The sequence below is a fragment of the Cavia porcellus genome, unplaced genomic scaffold, assembly GCF_034190915.1.
Source record: "Cavia porcellus strain 051 isolate PalLab524CR breed Dunkin Hartley unplaced genomic scaffold, mCavPor4.1 scaffold_18, whole genome shotgun sequence".
In the NCBI taxonomy this organism is placed as follows: Eukaryota; Metazoa; Chordata; class Mammalia; order Rodentia; family Caviidae; genus Cavia; species Cavia porcellus.
This window is the reverse complement of record NW_026947501.1, coordinates 71,416,190-71,442,094: the sequence shown is the minus strand read 5'-3', so window position 1 is coordinate 71,442,094 and position 25,905 is coordinate 71,416,190. Positions and strand designations below refer to the sequence as shown.

The 25,905-nt window shown below is 58.8% G+C and overlaps 1 protein-coding gene across 1 annotated transcript in view; it reads left to right on the top strand.

Moving 5' to 3' along the window:
* The first annotated feature begins 7,567 nt into the window (after positions 1-7,567).
* Ablim2 (actin binding LIM protein family member 2) overlaps positions 7,568-25,905 on the top strand; it is a 110,138-nt gene continuing 91,800 nt past the window's right edge. Inside the window, exon 1 of the mRNA XM_063230232.1 lies at positions 7,568-7,717. Coding sequence (XP_063086302.1) covers positions 7,708-7,717 — 10 coding nt within the window. The 5' untranslated portion in view covers positions 7,568-7,707. The remainder of the gene's footprint in view (positions 7,718-25,905) is intronic.

The following is a 25,905-nucleotide window of genomic DNA, read 5'->3' as shown; positions in this document are numbered from 1 at the left end:
GCTATCCTTTTCTGGGCATCTTCCCAGAAGAATTAAAAATACCATACCACAGTGATATATGTGCACCCATGTTTATAGCAGCACAGTTTGAATAGCCAGATCTTGCAACCTAACTGCTCGTCGACTGAGGAATGGGTAAAAAAGATGGAGTGCTACTCAGCCATAAAGAAGGTTAAACTGGAGACTTTCATAGGTAAATGGATGCAATTGGAGACCATACTCACTAGTGAAGTAAATAAGACACACATGGAAACATTGTATTTTCTCATTAGTGTGAGAAGCTGAAATAAACAGCATATGTATATGTGTATGAATTTGTATATAAAAATAGTTAAGATAGTTATACTACTGATTTCTCTTGAGTTTACTCAAGAGAAAGATTTGTGCCGGTGGCACTGTTTGGACAGTTGAATGCAGATGTCCTGTGCTCTGGGTGACTGATTTGGGGATGGCAATGTGCAGTGTATGCACCATTGTTGTCCCCTGACCGATATGGTTTGAAATTTCATTTTATTTTTTTCTTTGAAATAAAATGAATTTGAAAAACCAAATCAAATCAAATCAAATACCCCCAACAGGCTCAGGTGCAGGAGCTGGGGCTCCGAAGGTGACTGGGTCACACGTCACACAGCATCAGTGAACGGTCCACCAGCGTGGTCATCACTGGGTGACATTGTTGCCTGGCAGAAGGGTGGTCACAGAGGTGTGACCTCAGGGCTGTCCCTTCCTGGGCCTGTCCTCACTGACTCTGCCTCCTGGTCACCATGCTGTGAGGGCCTCCCTTCTGCCACCCAAGCTTCCACCCGCTGGGAAGGGCACCTCCTGACCCAGGCTGAAACAGGAGCTGGAATGACCATCCCTCCCCCTCTGCCCTTTCTGCGGGGCCCTGTCACGGTGGTGCACAGCTGGCTGACGCACTGTTCGAGACCCTTGATGAGACCACGGCCCCAAGGCCACACCCAGACTGCACTGCATGACAGACTCCAGCAAAATGCTGTTTAAAGTCACTCAAAGTGACAGGGCCAGGGTCTGGGGATTTAGCTCAGCGGCATAAGTGCCTGCCTTGCAAGCAGGCAGTCATGAGTTCGATCCCCGGTACCGATCAAAAAGAAACAAAACAAAACAAAACAAAAAAACCCCAAAGTGACAGGGCCTGGTCCCCACACTGCACGTGGGAAGAAGAGAAAGGGAGGAGGGGGAAGATGAGGGAGAGGGCCAGACGGGGAGGGGAAGAGGGGGAAGGAGACCTGTAGGGGAGGGAGGGAGAGGGACGGGGAGGGGGAGGGGGGAGGTCAGCCCTGGCCAGGACACAGATCAGCTGGGGTTTGGCTTCTACTCCCCGCTGGTGACTGCAGGTGACTGGTAGGGCCTGGCCCCCGGTGCCTCAGTTTCCTCCTCTGGGAGGTAGGGCCAGCAGCCAGGTAATGAGGGGAACACACAGGTCACCAGGTCAGTCACTTGTGCCGTGGGCCAAGTCTGGCTGCCCTGTGCCCATGACGTTTCCGTCACCGGGGCATGGTCGGCCCCTCCGCACAGCAAGGACCTCAGGAGACCAGGTCCACCCACAGCTGGGTGGGAGAGCAGTGAGCAGGGCACGGATTTCTGGAAGGACAAGGCCGAGTGCCCTGGTGCACGCATGGTCAAACCCTTCAGGCCCTGCTCTCTTCTCCGGGCAGCAGAGATTGGAAGCAGCTCAGTGAAGCCAGCAGCTCTGAGCCTGGGAGTGCCCGGCCGTGCCAGGTCAAGTGTGGGCCGGAGGACGCCAGGCCATGCCCCACACTGCCCGGTCTCCCTGGCCCCTGCCTGCTGGCAGCCCTGAGTTCCCCACTATGTACACCCAAGCCCCAGACTTCACGGGGCCGATCAACCAGTTGGCCCTGGGAAGTGACCAGTGCCACCCTCTCCCTTCTCCTGGGGGCTCAGTGCCCACAGGTCGCTGGTGCATGCTTTGTAGGAGGGGGAGCAGAGGATGCCCCCCATGATGGATGGCCCCGCACCCTACTCATGGGCCTGCCACACGTGTCACCACAGCTGCTGTCTCTCCATGGCTGTCACCACAGTTAAAGGATGGACCGGCATCTCCGGGATTTGGACACTGAAGTCCTTACTCGGAGCCTCAGGGTGTGATCTGACTTAGAAATGGGGCTGCCACAGATGCCACCATTAGATGAGGTCTGCAGGGTGGCCCTGACCCAACACAGCAGTGTCCTTGTTACCAGGACACAGAAGTCACCCTGTGAAGGCTTCTAATGCTAGGAGGGGAGGGTGCGGAGCGGATCCTCCTCTGACATCACCGGGAGCCTCCTGCTGTCCTGAGTCAGACCTCGGCCTGTGTGACTGGGAGACAGCCCAGCCCCCTCCTCCCAAGCCCATGATCTTTGTTACGCAGCCCTTGCTGACAAGTGTGACTTTGTCTCAGGTCGCTCCCCAGCTGCTCCTGACCCCTCCTCTCCAGGGAGCACTCCTCCCCTCATCTGCCTCTGTGCACAGGCTCCAGTTCCTCCAGTGGCCCAGAAACCCAAGCCTGGTTCTTCCGGCTCAGGCCTCTTCCTCTACTCCTCTCAGTTCTGAGACCCACTCCATTGCTGAGTCCTGGGCAGCTGGGATGGCGGGCAAACACCATGCATGTGTGAGCCGGGCAGCACAGGCCCCACTGACCGCCTGCAGGACTCAGGTGAGCCCCGGATGTGTGCTGACGGGGCTGGACTACCTCAGTTGACGACCCAAGTGCATTTCAGAGGGGCCAGAGTTTGGAGTTGTGTGCTATTTTTACTCCTGGTTTCATGTGGCAAGGTTTTAAATTATTGAGTGTTGGCTCTCACAATGAAATCGTATTTCATTTATTTCTCCATTTGACTGTAAGTAAATCAATTTCAGGGGCTCCCTGGGAGGTGAGGACAGGGCAAAGCAGCCTGCAGCTTTGGCAGGAGAGGGTCTGAGCAAGGTTCTCCACACCCAGATGCTGCTCTGGCCTGAGCAGGGTTCTCCACGCCCAGATGCTGCTCTGGCCTGAGCAGGGTTCTCCACGCCCAGATGCTGCTCTGGCCTGAGCAGGGTTCTCCACGCCCAGATGCTGCCTGCTCCAAAGTCATCCCAAGTCTTGGTTTCTAAGACTTCTGCCCAGTCGGGTTCCACAGCAGACACCTCCTTCCTACACCGGGCCCCAGGCGAGCCTGGCTGTATCAAGCTGGTCTGAGCAGCAGCAGTTTGTGGGAAGCAACGGAGACAGGGAGGGGTGCAGGGCAGATCTGACCTCCTTCCTCGGTGCAGCACGGAGCCAGTGGGACCAGGGTGGGGCCGCATGCTGACCTCACGGGTTGCGGTTACTATGCCTGTGCCACAGATGCTAGGATAACAAAGACCCCACAATACACTGGACCAAGCCTGGCCTGTGAGGTCCAATGACAGAGCCGGTGAGAGTCCCACAGGACATAAAATCTGAGAGATGGAGGGATACACGGGGTGGACAGGACCCTGGGGAGTGGAGGTGGCACCTGTCACACCCACACAGCAGGTTTTACTAAGAGGAGAGCCCAGGCTGTCCAGAAGACAGGCCGCTCCAGCAGCCTGGGCAGAGGGCCTGCTACTGCATGACAGGCACCTCCCGGCCCTGGACTCACACTCGGGCCCTGGACTCCAGTGCCTCTTGCAGGTGATGACAGGTTCAGGAGGGGCAGGTGCCCAGGATCCCAGGGCTCACTCTTTGGAAGGGTGTGCTGTGCGTGCTGGGTGTTCCCCTTGGTAAGGGTTTGCACCGGGTTCAGGACGGCCTGAGTTTCCCCACCTATACCATGAGATGACGAAACGGCAACAGGGTCCTTGGATGTGAAACACAGGGAACTGCCTGGGCTCCCCAACCAGCTGGACTCAGCCTGCTGCACGCCCAGCACCCTCATGCCCTCCAAAGGGCAGCAGGCATTTTCAGGACAAAGGGCCTTCATTTCAAAGCAAACTGAAGGCCGTGGAGAAGAGCGAGGAGCCGTCCCGGGGGTGTCCATCTGACAAGGGTCTACATTCACAGGACTAGTGTCTCAGCCACCCAGCTGGCCCACCAAGGAAAATCCCCCAGGATGCCAGCACAGCCCAGATGGCTGACTGCAGGGCTGGCCTTCCACACCCCACAGGTGACAGTGAACACACAATTCCCACTTGCCACCTCTCCCTTAGGGGTGTTTCAGGTCAGCGGGAATGGGTCTCCAAATTTCTAGCTGGTGCCCACAGGACAGAAGAGCTGGGCTCAGGACGGGCTGACCCAGGGCTGCCCTTTCTGTGTTGTCCCCTCTGTCACTGGGATAGCCCGGGTCCCAACATCGGTGAAGATGTTCTCAGAAGGGTAAGGGTGAGGTAGCAGCCTGGTGGGTCCCTGGGATCCAACACCTGTCATCTGCCTGCTGGAGCCGGGCATGCCTGCCAAGGATCCAGGGACTCTGACATCTCAGCCCCATGAGCCCAGGCTCCGTCAGGAGGGCAGAGCAGGGTGAGTGTTTTCTGACCACCAGGTGGTGCCACCAGAGGCAGCAGGTGGAACTCTGAAAGCCCAGCCCAGGACGGATAAGGGCCAGCAATGGATCTGAAAGGTCCCAGCAGGCACCACAGGGGGAAAGATCCCCATCCCTTCTGCAGGGAGATGCACTGGTCTCTGGGCTCCCCCAGAACCAAAGCCCAGCCGAGTCTGGTGCTGGTAGAAGGCTCCTGAGCCCAGGGGTGGGGACAGGAAGTCCCAGAGTGTGGCTCAGCACCGGGAGGCACCCCCAGGGAGATACAGCAAAGCTCTGCCTCTGAAGACACTGGTGGCCCCCCAGGGCCTCATTGAACCCCTGCCGCCTCCCGGAGGCCGTGCCTCCAACTATCACATCTGACTCTGGGGTTGTATCTCCAACACAAGGACTTCTGGGGGATGTGGGGACCCTCGGCAGCCTTCCCCAGCCTGCAGAGGAGAGGAGACACAGCCACATTGGAGTTGCATAAGGGCTAGGACAAAAGGGACATGATGGTCCTCAGGCAGGGACAGCCAGCAAGTCTGCATGGGATGCGAGCTGGGAGGACAGAGATGGGGCCACTACCTGGGGCACCACACGTGAGGCCTTGCAGGGACCCCCACTTACAGGGCGGGGAGTCCCTGAGGGTGGGGAACACTCTCTGAGCACCCCACTTTCCGCTGGGAGGGGCAGAGGTCAAACGGGATCCTGGGTGCCATAGGTGTGAGCTGGCAGGAAGGGCAAGGTGGGGGCTCTGCTGCTCCCCAGGTCCTCCTCTTGCCCCCAAGGTCACCAAATCCCTGATCTTCTGCATTATGAATGGGCTTTGGTGGGCACTACTGGGCCTTGTGCCCACTGAGCCACACCCTTCCTGGACCCCGCAAGGATGTCTGTTAGCTGTGTCCACAAGCCCCTCAATGGCCTCTGACATCCTGCCCACCAGGCTTTCCCTACACAAGGCTGAAAGCACTGCCCCTAAGAATCACACAGCTCGTGAGACAAATCGTTGCCTCTTTTCTCCCCTGGAATGAAGTTTAGCACATTAGAGGTTTCTAATAAATTGTTGCAAGAGTGAATAAAACACCTATGAGCATAGGCAAGTCTTTAAGGGGCTCCGACGGCACACTGCTCTCCGTGATCGGTTTCAATGATGGTAATTACTGAGTAAATGTCATTTATGGCGCCTTGACTTCCTGCTAGGAGCTGGAGAGGTTCCATTTACCAACTGCTCGTTTCACTCAGCAGTACTAAGCGTGACATACACATGGTTACTTAACAGGCAAGGTACTGAGGGACAGAAAGGACAAGCCTCCAGGTCACATGAGTTCACAGCCCCAGGGACTCAGCTAAGTCCAGTTCATCTATTCAAATCAAGTGACTTGGGTCAAGGCAAATTCCCAGAGGTCCCAGGTCGGCCCCACCCTCGCCATTAACCTGCTGGGTGACACTGGGCAGGGCGTCTCTGTCCAGCCTCAGGGAAGAAAACGCCTGGCCTCTCCCCTCTGTGAGCTGGAAGCCACTGCACAGGACAGCCCAACTCACAGGGACTCTGCTGAGGGCTTTCATCCTCAGTGGAGGATGTCAGGCGTTCCAGGAAGCCTTGGAGACACATCGGGGCTCAGGCTTCTGATCCGTGGGCCTCGTGGGCTGAGGGCTAAGCACAGCACTCTTTCCACGCCCCTCATTCTGACAGGTGTTTGTGGATGCCTGCTCTGTCCCTGCCTTAGACACCCAGGGAAATGCCGATGGCGCCCCGCATAACCTGGCTGATCTTTTAGGCTACTCACTGCACCATGGCCACTGCAAGTCTAAGGACCAAGATCGAGTGGTGTTACCAATCTTTCAGGAGCAAATGGCCAGGCCAGGGCCTACCAGGCAGTGACCCAGGGCCAATTTCCTGGCCCTGATGCCATGCTCCCTGCCCACCGAGTCTCCCTCACTCAGGCACTCAGATGTCTGCTGCCTTGGTGCCCAGAGCAGCACCAGCTGCATCAAGGTCCACTGCTGAGGTGGGGACGGGACTGGGCAAGGGACCCCTGACCTCTGCCAGCGCCACTTCCAGCAGTAGCAGCAGCAGCAGAAGCAGCAGCAGCAGCAGGCCTCAGCGGGTAGGCAGGCGGCAGAGCCCAAGGCTGCAGGCTCAGCACCTTCCAGGCCTGGGTTAGGGGCAGGGCGTTGGGGCTAGGCGGGGTTCCCAGGGCTTCAGCTCTCCCTGGGTAACATCCCCCGGCTGGTCCTGGCCGGCTTTGGTTAGATGGGTGTTGCAGTTGGGTGTGTGCGGGGCACATTCTGTCTCAGGAGTCCAACCCTAGTCCCTCTCTCCCTCCATGGTCAACAGCTTCGGCCCAAGGAAGCGCCTTGTCTCTGCCTCCCCAGGAGGGCCCTGCATCCCTGCTTCCCTGTTCCCCCTCCCCCTATGAAGCCCACCTGCTGTCACAGTAGGGACACAATGCGGATCACCTGCCCCATTCTCTTTCCTGTCCCCACCCACGGTCTGCACTAGGGGCCTGGCGTCCTAGATGGGAAGCTGGTCACTGCGTGGGCCCTTTGGGGCGCTACCCAGGGACAGGGCCCAGGCCCCAGCAGGGTGGGGGTGGCAGGCAGCTAGGGTGCTTGGTGAAGCGCTGGTACAACACACGAGTCCAGCGGTCCAGGCCTCGCCCCAGAATGTCAACTGATCCCGTCCACGCCCCGCCCTCGCCTGCCTCGGTTTCCCCCTCTGTAAACCGGCAAAAAAGGAAGATGGTACAAAACGCCTTTCACTGAGCAAGCATTTCTCAAAGCTGGCTCTTCCCAAAGCTGTGCCGCCGCTGTCCCACCGACTCGGAGCTCCAGAGAGCCTCGGGCCGCAGAGACCTGCCAGGCCGTGGAGATCGCATGAAGCCAGGTCAGCGACCGCAGGATCCTGCGTCTCTACGCCTGCGCGTCGCGGGGCCCGCCCATACTTGTAGTCCGCGCGTCTGGAGGCGGCGGAGCGGAGGCGCGCGGAGAGGGCGCGACGCCTACACTTCCCAGGGTGCCACGGCGCGCGAGCCGAGACGGGGGCGGGAACAAGGGTGGGACGGGCCCGGGGCGGGGTAGACGCACGGGGGGCGGGGCGGGGCGACGGCGCAGGCTGCGGCGCTGCAGGGCAACCGGGCGCGCGGAGGAGCTCGCGGGCGCTGCACCTCCCGGCCCCGCATCGGGTACCGCAGCGCCGCGACAGCCCCGGCCCGGATCTGTCGCCGCAATGAGTGCAGGTGAGAGCCGGGGACTGGAGGCCGGCGCGTCCCCGCGCTGCGTGCCGGCGCCGCCAGAGCTGGGTAGCGTTCATGCGGAGGGTGCACCTGCTGCAGAAGCTAAATCGCCCAGAGACGCCACCAACTTTTGACCCAGGGTTTGTACCCCGTGGGGGCAGCATGAAGGCCCGGTCCCAGTGCTGGGGCGCATAGCTGGGTGGCGCGCTCTGGGGTCGCTGCCCACCGCGCCGGCCAGATGGTTGCACAGGGCTGGCGAGCAGCCGTCCCTCCTTTGCTGGTCAGGGGAAGCCGCGATTACTCCAGGTTGCAGAAGGCCAGAGGATCCAGGCGAGGGGCCCCGGGGCCACCGTAGTCCGGCCAGAAGAGAGGTGCGATGGCCGGCTGGGCCCTGCAGCAGGGGCGCCGCCCTGGCGCGCTTCCTCCGGTGCCTGGGTTGCGGGTGTCAGGCCACTTTCTGTGTTTGGGTCGCCGCTGCCTCTTTGAGGCCCGGGAGCCCGTGTGGTGTGGGACCTAGTGCAGTCTGGTTGCCAGCGTCCCTCTCCAACCCTGGCCCTTGTGCCTGGCTTCTCCAGCCGCACCCACCCACTGAGATCTGACAGCCTCTGTGGAGCTGGAAAATCCAGCCGCAAACCAAGTGCCCCTGGTGCAGTTGGGGGAACTGAGAACTAGAGGCACTGGGGTGGGGTAGGGGTCTAGACTCCTGCTGGGGCTGCACCCTTCCCAGGCCTCCTGGGGCCTGCATCTGCCAGGGCTGGTCCCCCGCACTCCTCCTGGGGAGGAGCCTTACTGTTTTTCAGGGTGAGTCCAGAGACTAGAGGCTCACAGGGTTGGAGTCACCTGGGCTCACGTGGCAAGGTGGCAGTTTGACCCCCGAGTGGCCCCTGAGAGCTTCCCTCTGGGCCTGGCTCCCCACTGACTGCAATGTGGCATGCTGTTGGGTCAGGAGGGACCGTGCTTCCCCAAGGGGAAGAGGGCCAAACAGGGGAAGGAGTGGTGGTAAACTGCTTACTGTGGGTGCTGGGCCTGGAGGAGGCCGTGGGGGTCCTGTTCCCAGGGACCACGGCCCAGGGGAGCACATCACCTCCCCCACCACCCCAGGGAGGAGGGACCACTGCAGTGGGCCTCTGGGAGAGCGGCAGAGACCAAGTGGCAGGCAGCAGGAGGTGGGACCCTTTGGAAGAGGATTTCTGAGATGGGCAAGCTCTTCTCTGGGGGTGGCGGGGGAGGAGAGAGCACCCCCTAGACGTGGCAGGACCTCCAGGTGTTTATCTAATGGCAGGTGGGGATAATGGCATGGTGCACACTGAGTAATTTCATGTTCTCTGTGGCTCTAATTGATATGTCTGGTCCCTGCTGTAATCAGGAGCCTCGGCAGCCCGCCTTCCCCATGAGTTCATGGTGGTTGTCCTGGGGCAGGGCAGCCGAGGATGTGGGGGGCATGGACAGGGCTGGGGCCAGAGCCATGGCATGCATCTGGTGGCCTTGGCGCTGGGCCACCTTCCTGAGCTTGGCTCCCTGACCTGGAAATGCAGCAGCACTGGTGGCCTGGAAGGGACAAGGTGCCAGGCGGGAAAGCTGCAGTCGCAGGCCCTCCGGAGGTCAGGGTGGTCCTCACTGGGAAGCCAAGCCCACCCTGGCCCTGCGGTGCTCCCTGTGCTCCCCAATCACCTGTCTCTCAGGCCCACAGAGTGGGTGTCAGGCACACTAAAATGGGGGGAGAGGAACCTGTGGTCCCGGTGCCTGCGGGTCAGGAGCTCCTGCCATCAGCAAGGGTAAGGAGGGCAGGCGTCCCCGAGGCCCGCCCTGCGGCAGTGTGGCGTCGTTCCAGCGCTTGGTGCCAGGCGGTGTGGCTGGGCATCAGCTGGTCCAGATCCCTAGAGGGGCAGGACAGTCAGAGTGCAGCCTTCCTGCCCCTTTGTGCCACAGAGCCATGGCTGCATCTTGGCCCATAGCGGCTGACCTGCTTGGCTGCCTGTTGATTCTGGGTGGTGAGGGGAGTTGTTTACCCCGCGCCTTGGTGGGTAGGAGGAGGTGGCGCTCTTCATCATGCAAGCATGGATCCAATCCAACACACGAGCTGTGGGACACCCTGTGCCTCAGTTTCCCCACTTGTATGGAAAGATGCCTTGAGCTCTGTGGGCAGTGCCAGCCTCCCACACAGCAAGCCCCGGCCTTAATGGTGAGCATGATGGCAGCCACAGCCCACGTGGTCACAATGGGCTGGGTGGGGCAGGGAGAAGGCACCTGCCTGAGGTGCTGGGGGACTGAGGGAATTGCAGTGCCAGCTTGACACCCATGGATACTGGATCCTTGAGCAAGGAGCAGGCTATCCGAAAGCCTGGACATCACCCCTGCATGGCTGCAGGCCAGGCTGGTAGGAGTCCTCGGGCAGAGCTTCCTGGGGGGGCTGTTGATCTGCTCTTAGAGCATGGGGCACCAACCAGGCTGAAGGAGGAGAAAGTTATTTTCCAACCATGCTGGGGTTAGAAGACCCAGGGAGGTGTGGGCAGGGTCAACTTCTCCCTCCTAGGCTTCTGGATGGCACTTTCTCTGTGTCCTCCTTTGGCTGCCCTTCTGTGTGTGACTGTGTCCCTTCCAAGCTCTTCCTCTAAAGGCACCAGTGAGACTGACTGGGGCTCACCTGGACCTTTATGTCACCCTAGTAGCTTCTGTAAAGTTCCTATCTCCAGCTACAGTAGCACTGTAGAGTGTCAGGATTAGGTCAGCAACTTGTAAATTTTGGGGGTAAAACATTCAGCCACAACCAGCAGACCTGAGGCAGCCCAGAGGGGAAACTGAGGCCTGCAGTAGAAGCTGTGGTGCAACCAGAACTTGAGCCCTGTCCTCTGACCCTGGGTGGTGCAGGTCCTGGTGCTGGGGACAGAGACTCACGTTTCACCTAACGCAGGGGTGACCAGCGGTGTAACTACAGAGATATTCCCTTTAGCCTTCCTGGCAAGAGCAGAAAGTTAGGCGTCCCCTGAGTGTGGAGGGAGCAATGGGTGTGTGAGTGAGTCATTCATTCACTCTGCAAATGCTTAGTGTGCGCCGCCCACGTGCCTGCATGGGCCTGGGTCCTGGGGTTTAGCAATGGACAAGAGCAAACAAAAATCTGTGTTCTTCTGAAATGTCTGATCTAGTGGGGCTGGGGCAGGAGATACTTAATAGTGAATGATGTATATGATAAGTGTTGTTAATGTTAGCAGAAAATGTCTAAGACAACCAGATTAATTTAGAGACAGCTGAAGACCAAATAGTTTATTGTGTTGATCTCAGCACTACAAAAACAACACAGGAAGAAAGACTAGAAGAAAATAGCGTCTTCTCAGTGGCTATGGTGGGAGAAAGAGCGAGGCTGTCTGTCCCTGCCCAGTGGCCCTCTGTGGGTACTGTGGGCTTTGCAAGTAAAGGGGAGAAACTCTTGCTCCGGCTGCAGGGAGGGTGGCCCTGGTTAGAAGTCCATGGGTGGGGCAAGCTCCCATGCCCATCAGGCAGGGGCCCCCTGTCTTCTGTGTGGAACAGCGGTGGCATCACCTTGACCACAGTTTAGCAGAGCCAAGATGTTCCCTCTATAGCCCTGATTTCTCAGAGAAACCCTGCAACCCCAGAGTTCATAAGCAGTCACACCTGGAAAGGCCGCTGGTGGCCCCTGGACGGGCCACTGAGCCCTTTTTCACCTGGGCTTCGTGATGTTCATGGTCGCCTGATAACCGGCCCCTGAGATCCTCTGACTGAGTTTCTCAGTGGGGTACTTTGGAGCTTTCTAGACTTTCTAGCTTTTGAGTTTGGTGAGCTCCAGGCTCTCGGAGCTAGGCAGGGGTGGGGAAGCCTCAGCCTGTGCAGGGATCTGTCCTTCGCTGGTCCTTTAACAGGCCTGTCCCCTGGGCCAGGTTAGGCTGCGGTCGCTGATGCCGACAGCAGCTCTGGGCTGCTGGCTTGATGCCCCCCAGGCCTGGCGCCCACAGTCCCATCTCTGCAGTCACCTTGGGCCCTTTCTTGTGCTCTGTTCTGTGTCCGGCTTCTGGAGGACTGTGTGCTCGCCCTAGGCCCTCATCTTCGTCGCCGCCCAACCTTATTGGTTGCTCCTTGAGCCCTCAGGCCTCTGCTGCCATCTCCCAGGCTCTTGGGGAACAAGGGGGCCAGGTGCTCAGCACCCCCTGCCTGGCACACGGGAGAGGATGGAAGCACAGTTAGAATAGCAGCAGCAGGAAGACCCAGGGATGTGCAGCGGAGCATGGGTGTCTCATGGTGACCCTGTGGGTCCTGAGCAGCTGAGGCCCAGGCCGATGTCAGCCAGGGCCTGGTCCGAGGCTGCCCAGGTCTGGTGCCTGGGCTCCGAAACCTGAGCACAGTGTCTTGGTTTACTTAAGGAATTTTTCCACTGCCGTGCAGCTCCATCATCTAGGGTGTCAGGCAGCACCGGGGTAGGATGGGCTCTCATGTCACAGCAGCCGTGGGCTGCCAGCACTTCCCTGGCCCCAGGCCGGCCCTCATATCTGTTCTCTCCTGGGATCTGCACGACACCTCGGAGGCTGCTGGTGGCAAACCTGCTTACAGGTGCCTGACAGGGAGGGCCTGTTAGTTACCTGGTATCACTGGGCTGGCGGCAGTGGCAGGGCTGGCATTGGACCCTGTCCCCTCCTTCTGTGCCCATTAGCCTCAGGTGGTGGGGGACTCTGTCTCCATCATCTTGGCTCAGGGGGGCACTGCAGTGGTGCTTCCTGATGGGGTCTCATGCTGTCCTCTCGCCTGAACCCTGAAGCGCAGTCCTGATTTCTAGGGGCTAGGACTGGACCCCTCTCCTGCCTTGCGTCCTCTCTGCCTTCTTCGGGTCCCCCTAGGGTCGCTCTGGGCCCCGGTCTAAGACAGTGCACATAAGAGTGATTTTCCCCAGATGGAGCCTGTTGGTCTCCCCACAACGTTGGCCCTCAGGTCCCTGCTATCCCTGCCCCACCCCAGCCCTCGGCCCTCCGGAAGACACAGCACCTATCTTCTGGCTCACACAGCCCCTCTGAGATTCTCAGCCACCTCCCATATGTGGGAGATGCCAAAGTCACCGAGGTGTCTCAGTTACCTCCCGGGAAGAGCACAACCCAGGTGGCTGACAGTCCGTGCTACCAGAACCAAACAGAGGCTGAGACCAAGAGGAGGCCCTTCTGCCTGGCATCAGGGAGGGCTTCCTGGAGGAGGTGGCAGTGAGTGGAGTCTGTCCAACTTTAAAGCTAGCCTGTCTCCAGCTGCCTAACACTGGGGACCCCTGTGGGGAGCAAGGCTGCTGGGGTCACGGGATGACAGGTGTCTGCAAGAGCCCAGCACACTCAGGTGCCACCCCACCTGCCCCTGGTGGTACCAGAGCTCATGAGGTGACCTCCTTGGACCCTGGACTCAAGTCTCCTGCACCCTGCTTTGCAGTCAGCCCTCTGCTCCCCTCAGAATCCTGGGCCTAGCTTGACAGAGCCTCCCATCCCCCTCCACATTCTCCTGTCCCCCATCTCTGCAGAGCAGCCCAAGTAGATGGAGGACCCAGGGAAGGTGAGGTGTGGGGTGGAGGGGACAAAACAGTGTCCTGAGACACATTTGGGCTACTTGCAGGGTGTGCTGGGCAGGCTGGACTTTGGACAGGGGCCAGGCAGAGGTGGGCCCTCCTCCTCTGGTGCCAGCCTGGTGCCAGTCCCCTGGGGGCATTACTTAGGCACCTGGACCCCAGGCACAAGGTATGTCCTGCTTCCCAGCCGGGGTTGCTGGAGTTGAGGATACTGGCTGCGGAAAGGATCATCCACGAGGCCTGTATATCCCAGTGCAGTTTGGACCACCTCCCTGGGACACAGTACCAGCACCCACAGCTAAACGAGAAGGGGTTGATCTGGACCCATGGCTTAGACCTTTCAATCCATAGTTGGCAGGAAGCGAGCAGAGGGGCCTGGCAGAGGGGAGCTGCCTGCTGCTAGGGTCACGGGAAGGGTGTGTGTGTGTGTGTGTGTGTGTGTGTGTGTGTGTGTGAGAACCTTTCCAGGCCACGCCCCTGGGCCCGCCCCTTCCGGTCAGTCCCCGCCTCAGTGACCGCCTCTTCGCACCAGGCCCCGCCTCCTCTTGGCACATTTAGCTGTAAAGTCATCAGAGCGCTAAACCATCCATGAGTGACCCAGTCATCTGTCCAAAGGCCTACCTGTGATGCTGTGAGGCTGGGGTCACCTAGGTACAAACCCTAAAGTCAGCCCTTCCAGCAGCCCGCACCAGCCCATCTCAGTAGCATTGCTCAGCGCCCCCCAGCGCCCTCCCCTCACCGCGTGAGGTCGCATTCCCAGGTCCTGGAGTCCCAGGAGGGCTCTGGGCCAGCGTCTCCTCTTCCCTGCCCGTGGCTTCTTGGCGCTGGCTGCGGGTGAAGCGCGGCTCCCCACAGGGCAGAATTGTTACTCTTCACTCGGCTCAGTGTAGATGCCCCGGAACCGTGAACTCCAGGCTGCTGCCAAGGGCTGATGAGAGCCTCGGTGTGTGTGCTCTTGCAGGGCGCAGCGCAGGGCGCACAGAGCCTTGCACCCACCCCGCTGCAGCTGGGGACTCTTGGCCAAGGACAGGACTGTTAGCCATGCTCAGATCCCTTGGTGGCACCAGTCTCAACAATGGTCAGCCACAGGGCACTGGTCAGCCCCATTCCTGTCCACACCCAGCAGCGGCTTCCCAGCAATTGGGGCCTGGGACTCGAAGTTCCTGATGACCCCAGAGAGCCTGAGTCTGCCTGATTCTATGCACTGGTATTTACTGCATTAGAAAGTACACAAGCTTCGTATGGGTTGGTGGGGGGATGAGTCCAGGGCCTTTGCACTGAGTCGCATCCCCAGCCCATTTTTAGAAATTTTTATTTGCTTATTTATTTTTTGGGACAGGTCTTAGTGCAGGCTGGCCTTGAACCACTACATATCCCAGCCTCACACGGATCCTTCTGCCTCGGCCTCCTGAGTGCTGGGATCACGGTTGGGCACCACCATGCTCTGTTTATGTATTAATTTATTTTTTATTTTGGGACACAGTCTTGTTAAATTGCCTTATGGGCAACTTTTTCTTTGTTTCTAATGCTTTGTTGCTTTGTGGGTTGGTTTTTGTTTTTTGGTTGGTTTTCTTTTGTAGGACTGGGGCTAAAACCCACGTTCCTGCTTCAGTTGCCCAGGCCCCTCTGGAACTTGTGACTCTCCTGCCTCAGCCTCTTGAGGGGCTAGAGTTTCAGGCAGGTGCCACGGTGTGCAGCCTGTTTTATTTGGGTCCCCAAGGACATGCCCTGGAAGAGCTGCTGTTGGACTCCCGGCTCCGGCTTGGGTCTCCAGGATCTCCGCTGTGCCGGTGGACGTCCAGTCTCCAGGGCTGCGGGCGACCTTGCCGTGTTACCAGCCCAGGGACCGAAACTGTGCATGCGAGCGTGTGAGTGAGACCTCTGGTGGCCCTTGGCCTATGACTATAGGACAACAGCTTCTCTGCAGATCAGGAGCGGCTCCTGTCCTCAGCCGAGAGCTCCGGCTCACAGGGCCCCACAGGAGCTGCAGTGACCCCAGATGTTTGCAGCCTCAGGAACTGAAACCGCAGAGCAGTTAGCCCAGCCCCAGTCAACACCTGGCCTCTGCAGACGGAGGTCTTGGGACCTGGGCACACGCCCCGTTCCACCTGTGGCCCCCACAGCCCTGTGGTGGACCCCGTGGTCCCCAGTGTGCCCAGGTCTTGTGGATGGAGACGTCGAGGAGGCTCAGGCTTTGCAGCCAGCGGGGCTCCGTGCCCTTTTGTCCAGGGGGCGCCTTTTGTGCTTTCTAAACACTCATGCGAGCTTCTTGTCTCTCAGGCATCGTGGGGGGACACCGAGGCAGAGTGGTGTGGAGAACCCTGCCCAGCGTTGCCGGCTGGTGGGAGCAGGGCAGGCTCTGGCCTGGGCAGCTTTACTGCTGCCGTCTTCCCCGCTGTCTGCCTCCAGGGTGGGGTCCACATCCTCCGGGGGACTGCCCATGTGTACCGTGCCACAACTCCTCCACCACCTGTGATACTGGAGCATGCTGGGACAGTGTCATGGCCTGCAGAGGTGGACAGGGTGGACTGTAGAAGGGACTTGTAAAGCACCTGCACTGTGTAGTCCTGCACTGTGGTGCAGGATTTTAATCCCAGTACTTAGGAAGCTGCGGCAGGAGGATGTCATAATTGAAGGCTAACCTGGGACCTGGGCTACACAGTGAGTTTAAAACCAGCCTGAATTTGCTTCCCCCCCCCCAAAAAAGAAGAAGATAGAAATCACCCTTTTTCTGACTTAAAATGTGGCCCTGTGCAACTTGGCAAGGGTACCCTACGGGAAGCTGGGGACTTGCAGGGACTTGTGTCCCCATGTCGGACGGGGCTGCTCTCCCACTGACATTCTGCTCTGACCTATGGCACTGCCTTGTCCTGGCCCCAGAGGGTTCCTGTGGCCCATGGGCCTCAGCAGCTGGGGTTAGCCTAGGAGCCCCAAAAGCCACCCTTCAGGGGCACAGTACCTCCCCCTGGACCGAACCCTCACCCCCCGTGCCCATCTTGTTGTGGGGACCTGCCTCTCCCTGGGGTGACTGGCAGCCGGAAGGGCACCCGCCCAGACCCCGGAGGGATGAGCCCACGCCACTCCCTGTCCTGCCTGTGCGCTGAGCCGTCATCCTGACCCCACTCCCCAGACAGCGGCTCCTGGCCCCACAGGTGGCTTCTGCTCCATGGGCCAGGCCCCCACAGCTCCCCAGGAGCAGGGCGCTGTCCCGGCAGCCCCAGCTTCAGCAGGGTTAGGCTCCTGGATGCACAGCTCTGGGTCCCTGTGGCCACTATGTGTACGGCCACCAGTGCTCCCTTCTTCTCTGTGCCCAGGCAGAGGCTGGGGCAGAAGCTTCAAGGCTCCAGAGCTCGCTCGCTCGCTCCCTCCTTCCCTTCTTCCTCTCTCCCTCCCTCCTTTTCTTCCAGGATTTGAACCCAGAGCTTTGGCACTGAGCTACACCCTCAGCCCTTTTATTTTATTCCTTTGAGAAAGGGTCTTGCTAAATTCCCCAGACTGGGTTTGAACTTGCAGTTCTTCTGCCTCAGGCTCCCAGAGTGCTGAAATTACAGGCATGTGCCACTGTGCCCGACCTTGGGCAGCTTTAGGAGCTGTGGTTCTTCAGGGTGGGGGATGAAAATGTGGCCCCTCTGTGCTGGGAGGTGGCAGGGAATCTTAACCACGCCACCTGTGGTGCCTTGGGTGTTGAGGGTTCCATCTGGCCCTGACTGGGTAATGCTAGGCAGTGACACAAGCCAGGCGGAGCCCAGCCAGGCACAGGCGGGCAGGGTGGTGAGTACACAGGGCCACATGGACCACAAAGAGTCATAGACCAGGCAGCGGCTCTGTCCGGCGCAGGGACCCTGGCGCTACCCGGCCTCGATGTCCCAGTTCTGGAAGGAGGTGTGGCTGTGCCAGGAATAGCTCCTCCATTCCCTGGTGCCATCTGACTCTGGGGGACATGGGTCCTCGGGCAGAGAGGGCACCTTTGGAGGAGCACGGCTGGGGGAGGTGGGTTGGCCACCAGTTGCCACGTCTGCCAGGACCCAGTAACACAGTGGCCTGTTCCCCTCTGCTCGGCGGCAGCCCCCTCTGGGCCCCTCTGTGTCTCCTCGCTTGAAGCCACATGGTAGGGAGGGCACTGCCCCCTCCGGGTGCCGTGAGCCCACCTCACCCGGGCAGCGCGCTGTCCTGGCCTGTGCTGAGCGAGGTGGGTTGTCTAGAACTCTGTCCTCAAGCATGTAGGCAAAAGAAGTTTCCAGAGGGAGGGCTGAGGCCACGAGGTGCGCCGCTGCCCTGCTGCAGCTTCTGTCTTTGCCTAAGATCAGGCCCCTGAGAGAGCAGGACCCTGGAGGGACCCTCTTATGAGCTGCATAGGGGCTAACACGAGCAGAGCCTCGACTCTCTGGTCTAGGTTTGTTTTTTATTTTTTGTTTTTTGAGACAGAGTCTGGCTATGTAGTCCCCACTGACTTTGAACTCGTTATGTAGCCCAAGGCTGGTATCAGCCTCATGGAGACCCTCCTGCCTCAGCCCCCTGAGGGAGTTCTGGGATTACAGGCATGTGCCAGCATGCCCAGCTCCTTCCATGTTGATCGAGGTGTTCAGGTATTGATGCCTTTACCCACGTCACACTAATGTGTCTGGCAGATGCTATTTCCCTGGCACCCAGAAGCCCTGGTGAACAGAAATGAGTGCCAGGGGAAGCCCACATGAGGCTGGGGCTGTGGTTTGCTGAGATGGAAAAGGGCCTGTGATTAACTGCAGGTCATGTCTGGCCCCAGCTCCCTGGCCCACAGGCCACACGGTCACCTTGAGGTCAGGGCTGTCTGTCCCAGCCGCAGGCCCTGTCCTTCACCTAGACCTGTCTTGCAGGAGGATGGGTCCACGTGGACAGGGCAAGGGGGTAGGTAAGGTGAAGGGAGGAGAGGTGGACATGGGTGGAGCCTGAGGTCGGACTGGGCCACCTGGGTGCTGATGGGCTGTGTGGTGACCATGAGGACAGTGCTCTGAGGGCCCTGTGCCGGCCGCCCGGCCTGCTCCGCCCCCGTTGGTGTCCCGGCCCCTCCTGCTTCTGCTGTCTCCTCCCCTGCCCGGCTCCCTACTCTGCTGGCCGCTTAGGGACCGCACAAGGGGACCAGGGTCCCAGTGCGGCCTGCCTGCACCTTCCCCGGTGGATTTTACAGACATCGCTTGTTCAGTGACTGAGTTCCGGTCCTGGGCAGGGTCCTTAGTGGAACTGACCCTTAAGTGGGCTCTGTGCAGCCTGTATGCCTTACGATGCCTGGAACAGGGCGTGGACCCGGACGCAGCTGGTGCCTTGGCTTTGCCAGGGTGACCCCTGCGTGTAGCCCCAAGATGCATGCAGAACATGCAGCATCCATGCTGTCCCTGGAAGAAGCCCCTATTCCCCACTGCCTCCTACGCTCCTGCGCCTGGTCCTCAGGGTCCTGGGTCCTTGGTCCTGATTGGATGGTCCCAGGGGTCAGTTGTTAAAGGAACAGCACCTGGATTTGCACAGCCACCATCCTCTGTAGTCACAGGAACCACGGTGTTGGGGGTGCAGGTGGGGTTCGAGTCTGCTTTGGAAGGAGCAGGAGCCTAGGTCTAGCAGAGGACAGTGACCTGGCCAGGCATGGCCCTCCTCCCTCCCCGTGGCTCCACAGCCTCCCTGCGTCCTCCATCAGCTGCTGCTGTGTCCCAAGTTGTGGGTGCTGAGCTGAGGACGGGTCCTCTGCCAGGTGGGGCTGGGTTTGTGCTGGTTTGGTGTTAATGTTTTCCTGTTCACTGGGGTAATGATATATACAGTGTAAAACTTACAATTTTGACTATTCTGTGTCCAGCCCAGGGCACTAAGCCATTCTCATTTTTGTGCAGCTGTTGCCCTGTCCATCTCCGGAATTCCTTCATCCCCCTCAACTGTCCCTGCGTTCCCGTGAAGCTCTGGGTTCCAGTCATTTCCCCTGCTCTCTGCCTTCTCTGTAGACTTGGTTGCTCCAGGAACCCCCCCGCCCCCCGCCCAGGAGTGGCGGCCTGCAGGACTTGTCCTTCCCTTGTCCTGCCATCCTCAGGGTCCACCTGGGACATTGCATGGGTCTGCACACCCTTTTCAAGGCTGATTAATATTCCGCAGGCTGGCTGGGCTGCACTGTGCGTTCCCCTTCCTTAGGAGAGGGCGCCTGTGACTTCCGCCTCCTGGTTTATGACTGGTGTCCCCTGAGCATGGTGTGCATGTTCTTTGGGGTGTACCCTGGAAGTGGGATGCTGGGTTATATGTGATTCTGTTGATGCTTTTGGAGGGCCCCTGTGCCCTGTGGACACTTAAGAGTATGACCTGAGGGCAGGGCCATGGCAGCTATGTCCTCCTGTGACTCTCAGTGCCTCTCAGTGGTGTGGTGTCCCAGGGCCCGTCCTATGCCGGCACTGCCAGGACGTCCTCCTGAGGCCAGGTCTGCTGCACCCTTGTGTGGAAGGCCACACTCTGCTTATGAGTGCACCCATCTCCATGGGGGGCCCTGGCACAACAGTGACAGGTACACAGTGGCCACTCCTTAGCATGTCCTCCCCAGCCCCGAGTGCAGATGGTTAAACTGAGGCTAACAGGGTGGGGTCATTTGCCCGAGAGGAGAATGCTGGGTTCAGGGTGGGGTCCATCCAGACTTGGTGCCCATGTCTCACCTTTCTGGGGTCACCTTTTGGGGCTGTGTCCATTGTCCTGTCTCTAGACACTGTAGCTCCCAGCTTCCGCCCTGCCGGCTGCCAGAGGCTCCCAGGATGGGGAGCAGAGGTTCCCAGGGGCACAGATGGGTGATTGATTGACATGCCTGCCACAGGTGCCAGCGCAGGCTGCAGCCAGGTGGGCAGGCATCAGGCATTTGCCAACCTTGTCTATAGATGGGGAGACTGAGGCCCAGGGGAGCGGACAGGCATGTTCATCAGTCCAGTCCAGTCGTGAGCTCTGGAACCAGATCTATCTCTGCCACTTGTTTCCCAGGGCCATTGAAAGGCAGTGTGCATCAGGCTGCCTCCTTGTCCTGTGGAACTGTGTTCTCTATTTTTTTTTCTGGCTTTGAAATAATGTACTTTGGGAAAGGATTTTAAGCAAACTCAGTGGCTTGGGGCACATCTGCCAGCCGATGGCACCTTGCTGCTGGGGCCAGGCTGGGCACTGCGGCGGGACTTTGGTGCCCCGTGTCCTGGCTGCTGTACCCACTGGGAGGCCCCTGCCGCTGGTCCCTGCACGGTCATGTTTCTGCAGCGCCGCCTTCTGCCTCCACTTACACCTCAGCAAGAGCACAGGATCCTGGTCCCTGCCCCTCCCAGCCAGCGTTAGGGTAACCAGAGCCTTTTTGTTATTGGCCAGGCCTGAGGCAGGGGCACTCGAGAGCCTGAGCGCGTCCTTCCGCCTTTTGGGCCACCTGCCCTGTATCTCCTGAATATCCTGCCTCTGTCTCTGCTCCTTTTCCAGCCCAGTTGCCTGCCTTGCTATACTGATCAGGAGATGCCGGGGTGGGCTGTGTGCTGGCAGGCGGTGAATCACAGTTGGTTTTAGCTCGAGTCAGATCCGGGCAGGTGCCATGCATGTTTAGGACAGCAGGACAGGCAGCATCCTGCCCTGGTTGGAGTTTTGTTGACCTCACGCTCCCTCTACTCTGCCTGAGACCCCCATGCACCCTGCAGGCGCTGTCTGAGCACCTGGGTCTCCCCGAGGCCTCTCCAGCCTCCTCTGGCCTCTGTGTCCTGCTGGCCCTGAGCCCTTCTCCCACTGGCCATCCCCTCCACGGGACTTGTCCTTGCCCCCTCTAGTTCCTCTGCAAACCTTGGTGTGAGTGTCATCTCCCAGAGAGGCCCTGGGGCTGCCTGCACCCAGGCATCCAGTAGCTGGGCAGATTGGGCCCCACTTCCTCCTGTGTTACCGGCCAGGCTGGGCCGGGACTGCCTTGGCTGTTTGTCACTTGTTCCGCCGCCAGCTCCTTGCAGGATGAGACCCTGTGCGCTGTGCCCATCGCTGCTTTCCAGCTCCAGGTGTGGGTGGGGTACCACCCAAGGAGCCTCCTGCCCCTCACCTGTCCCACAGGTGCTGTGTGGCACAGCAGCAGCATGGGCTGGCGTGTGTGAAGGTGGCGACTGCTGAGTGCTTACAGCCTGGAGATAGGGGTGAAGAACGGGGCCCTGCCCTGCCCAGAGTGTCTCAGCATCTGGAATGAGGAACTTGGTTTCTATGGGGGGGGGGGGCTCATGAGCACCCTGGGTGGGGAATCTGGAGGTCAGTCTGGGAAGGGCAGAGACTGACAGGAGGTTATGTAAGGTTGTAGTGGAGCAGGTAATCCCCCGATCCAGTTTGACTGTGTCCTCAGCAGAAGACAGGAGAAAACATGAAGGGTCCCCCAGCCAGGGACCCCGGGAAGGCAGCGGTGGAACTTGGAGCTCTGCAGTCATAACCTCCTGTGACCAGCAGAGCTGGAAGGAGGGGTACCACCTGGCTCCCCCAAGCCGGGACCCAGTAACTGACACCTACAACATAAAGGGGGGGGGGGTGGAATAATTCAGCTTATGGTTCCCAGGGTTCCGTCTGTGTCCAGCCAGTCTCGGCAGGAGCAGTATCTTGGTGGAGGGACGGTGCAGGAAAGCTGCTGGGTTGTGGCTCACACGGCTGCTGGGCAGTGGATATTGGAGCAAACCCAGGACCACCTGAGTTGCTCTCTGGATGCAGCTGTGGTAGGGGCTGGGTGAGCAGCCAGCAGTGACAGTGCTCCGTTTGGTGGCCGAGAAGAGCCCAGGGGAGGCGTCCAACGGGCAGCTGCAGCCAGGGATGCAGAGCTCAGAGAGAATGGGCTGGATGCCGGGCTTCCTGGCCTAGGGCTGGACCCCGCCTGCCTCAGGTCCCTCCATTCCTGCAGCTCTCCGGCCTTCGAAAACTCTGTGTCAACTTCGCTCCAACATGGTGTTGAAAATCTCCACCATCTGCCATCAGCTGTGTAAGCCCTGGATTTTGCTTGCTTCTCGGTTTCTAAGCAGTACTCAGAAATGAAGATTTTGGTACACAAGTGAAGGCTGGACATCCTTAATCTAAAAATCTGAAATGCTGCTTGATGCCACAAATGGAAAATTCCACACTATGAAACTTGGTTTCCTGCTCAGAACTATTTAAAAACCTGGTGTTCAGTCAGCTCTGGTCAGTGTTGAAGGTGGGAGTGGAACACACATCAATTTCAGTTTAGCCCAGAGTCCCAGATAGCTCACTGTGCAAACAGGAAGATTTCAGCATCGGGAATACTTCTGAGAACCTGAATGCTCTCAGACACCAGAAGTCAAGAGCATTTCTGGTCCCAGGCATTCTGGGTAATGAATACCCACCCTGTGATGTGACCTTGCTGGCGACAGTGGTGATGATGGCTGGGGCCATTGGTGCAGGGCTGGGAGAACGTGACAGTTGTGTTAAATGTGGATCGAAGGTGCTGGGGGAGGGGCAAGCCTCTGTTGGAGGCCCGTGAGTAACTGGAGCGTTCACGGCTGCCTGGGACCTCCGTCGGTTCTCGTTTACTAGCGGAGCCCCCTCCAGCGCTGCAAGACCAGCTGGACTACAGTACCCCATAGCTGGCTTCCTCTACTAGACGCCTCTCCCCTCAGAGCAATATCTGGGTGCTGTGAGTCCTAGGGTGACCACTGCTGTGCTTCTGAGGTGCAGGCAACTGCAGAGGTGGCCATTGTGGGGTAGCACAAGGGGCTGTGGCCAGGAGCAGGTGGGAGAGTCGAATGGGCCGCAGTGGTGGGGCCTGACTGGGATGTGCTTAAAGACCCTCTCACTGTAGCTTCTTGCTGTCCCCTCCATGGCTTGGACAGCTGTGCAAGTGAGGAGGGAATCGTCTGCACTGCGGCAGCATCCCGTTCAGGGGCATGAAAATCAGTTTACTGGGTTACTGCAGCCTCCTTTATGTAAGAGCTTAAACTGAATACAACGTGGCAGGCTGTACCCCAGCACTCACGGTGAGGGTTGTGTTGCAAAAATTGTTACCTGTCAAGTTACACATCAAGCTTGTTACATTGTGGATGCCTAGCAGAGGCTCAAAGTGCCTGGTCTGGCATTGCCTAAGCATCAACCTGGGAGCCCAGCTGGAAGAGAGGACCTTGTGGATGGGATTACATTAAGGATGTCGAGATGGGAGATTATCCTGACCTACCAGAGTGAGTCCTGAGTGCCATCGAATTCATCCCTGAGAGAGAGATAGGCAGAGGGAGGTTACAGATGGACCCACAGAGAAGGAGAGGTGACTTGGAGGCCTAGACTTCCGTGACACAACCCCAAGTAGAGAAATTCAGCAGTCCTGGAAGCTGGACCAGGCAAAGCATGAGTCCTCACCCCTCAACCAATCAGTTCCTCAGGATGGAATATGCAGATTTCAAATTAGCTTGAGCCAATCAGGGCTTAGCTCAGGAGCTGGAGGTGGGGCCAGTCCTGCCCAATCCTGTGACTGAGAGGGAGGCAGGCAGCAGCTTCCTTGGGGCAGACCTTTTGGTGGAGAGAGGTGAAGGTGGTCACCACAGGCAGGCAGCAACTGTCCACTCCTGGGGGGCCCCTTCCCTAGCTCCCTGCTGGGGCCGAGGACATCCCTGGATGGATGCCTCCCAGTTCCACAGGGGCCAGGCCGGCCTCTTCTAGCTCCTCTGGGCTGGCCTGGTGCCATCGTCCTGCACATCTTGGGGTGCCTCCCCTTATTCCTGTTTGGTCCCTCGGTGCATCTCTCTGTCCCAGGGGGCTGTTCACGGCACTGCTGTTTCTGACTGCAGGCAGATGGAACTGACTGGATGCTCGTAAATTTGAGTGGAGGCTCGGGCCCAGCTGGCATGGGTGGCCTCCTCCCAGCACAGGTGTTGGCCTCAAGGGAGGACCTGGACCCTGAGGCCAGCCTCTCTCCTAGCTCTCAGAGAAAGGCCCCACAGACAGTGCTCTGAGACACAAAGCAGCTTTTCTGAGATGGGCTCTCCTGGCACTAACGAAGATCTGCACTGCCTCAGGCACCCAGGGTCGCCCTGAGCACCCTGCTGCTAGACATGGTCCTGTGATCTGAGATGCCCACTGGCCAGGTCCTGGGAAATGGTGTCTACTTGGGCCCCTGAGGGTGCTTGGGGGTGGGACGTGTCTCCCCCATCAGTACAAGGCCTGGAGGGGTGACCGGGCAGGGTGCAGGCCAGAGAGCAGCCTGCACACTGGTCTGGCAGAGCTTGCTCCCTGGAGTCCTAAGATGCTGACATTTCAGGGTGGCTACCTGGTGCTCTGAGAGCTGCCCAGCCAAGGCACTGAGCCCTCAGTTGCCAAACCTCCGGGGCTGCTGCCTGTACACAGGCCAGCAGGGCCTCCACGGGTGTGGCTGTCTCAGAGACATGTGGGTGTGTCCATCTCAGGGGCACAGCGGTGACAGGCAGATGTTGCTGGAGGACAGTTCCCTTCTGGCACCCAGTGAACCCATCAGGTGCTTCCCCTCCTTGTCAAGGTGAAAGCCATGCTGTCGCCAGGGTGTCCACTGGCTCAATTCCTTCCCTGGGAAACCAGGGATGCTTGGTGTGGCAGTGCCGAGGGCTCGGCAGACAGCTGCTGTCACTGCCATGGTTCCTACCTTGAGCTGGGCATGGGCTTCAGGGCATCAGCTGCAGAATCACTGAACAGGGATGCTGTTTACTGCCGAGCTTGACCTTAGCTGAGGCCAAGGAGCCATGAGGCTGTTGTCTTCTAAGCAGAAGACCTCCATGGATCCTGTGCCTTGGGCCCTGGGGACTGTGGAGCTTTCTGAGTTTCTCCGGGTCCCAGTAAAGGATTTGTCTTGAGTCTCAGAGGAGACTCTGGACTTGGACTTTTGAGCAGTGCTGGAACCGAGGCTTTGGAGGGGGAATTACTGGGTTTCCAGTTTCATGTGAAGTAGTTACATCCTCTTAGGTGTTGGTGTCTGAGAAAGCTCTCTACATTCCAGGGCGGAGGTGCAGAATGGAGAAAATAAGGGTTGACACCCTGAATTCTCAGGGCTAAAACACCGGTTCCCCTCCAGCACTCCTTGCCTTCAGGGTGGTTCTCAGGCGTTCTGCCCTCGGGGTGCTCCTGTGCCGGCGCTTGTGCTTTTGGCTCTGCACAGCTGAATGATCACTAGCTCAGCGGCTCCGACAGTTGGGAGGAATTCCAACTTTGTTCCTGGCTCTCCTTGGAGGTAAAGTTTGGTTTCAAATGTTTGGGTGTCAGCTTGATGAGGCAGGGATGCTTGTGATGGCTGAAAGCAGACAGGTGGATAGATAGCAAGAACTCTCTGGTTGTATCCAGTGGGTCCTGGGAGTGTTTTTTGGGTCTACGGCTGGCCCCTGGCCCACCCTCTCTGTCTCTTTTCTGGTTTGCTTCCTGGCTGCCGTGAAAGACACAGCTTTGTCCACTATGCTCTTCTGCCGTGCTGTTCCTACGCTGGAGCAGCTGACCATGGACTGAAGCCTCTGAAACCGTGAGCCACATGTAAGCCTTTAAATTGTGTCAGGTGTTTATCCCAGCAACACAGAGGTGATGAATACAGAGCCCAGTTCTCTACCTGCAACACAAAACCTGTGCCCATTGTGGATTCTGTGGACTCCGAGGAGGAACATTGCACACATTCCTTGCAATTCCTCAGCACCCCCTTAGTGGGCAGAGG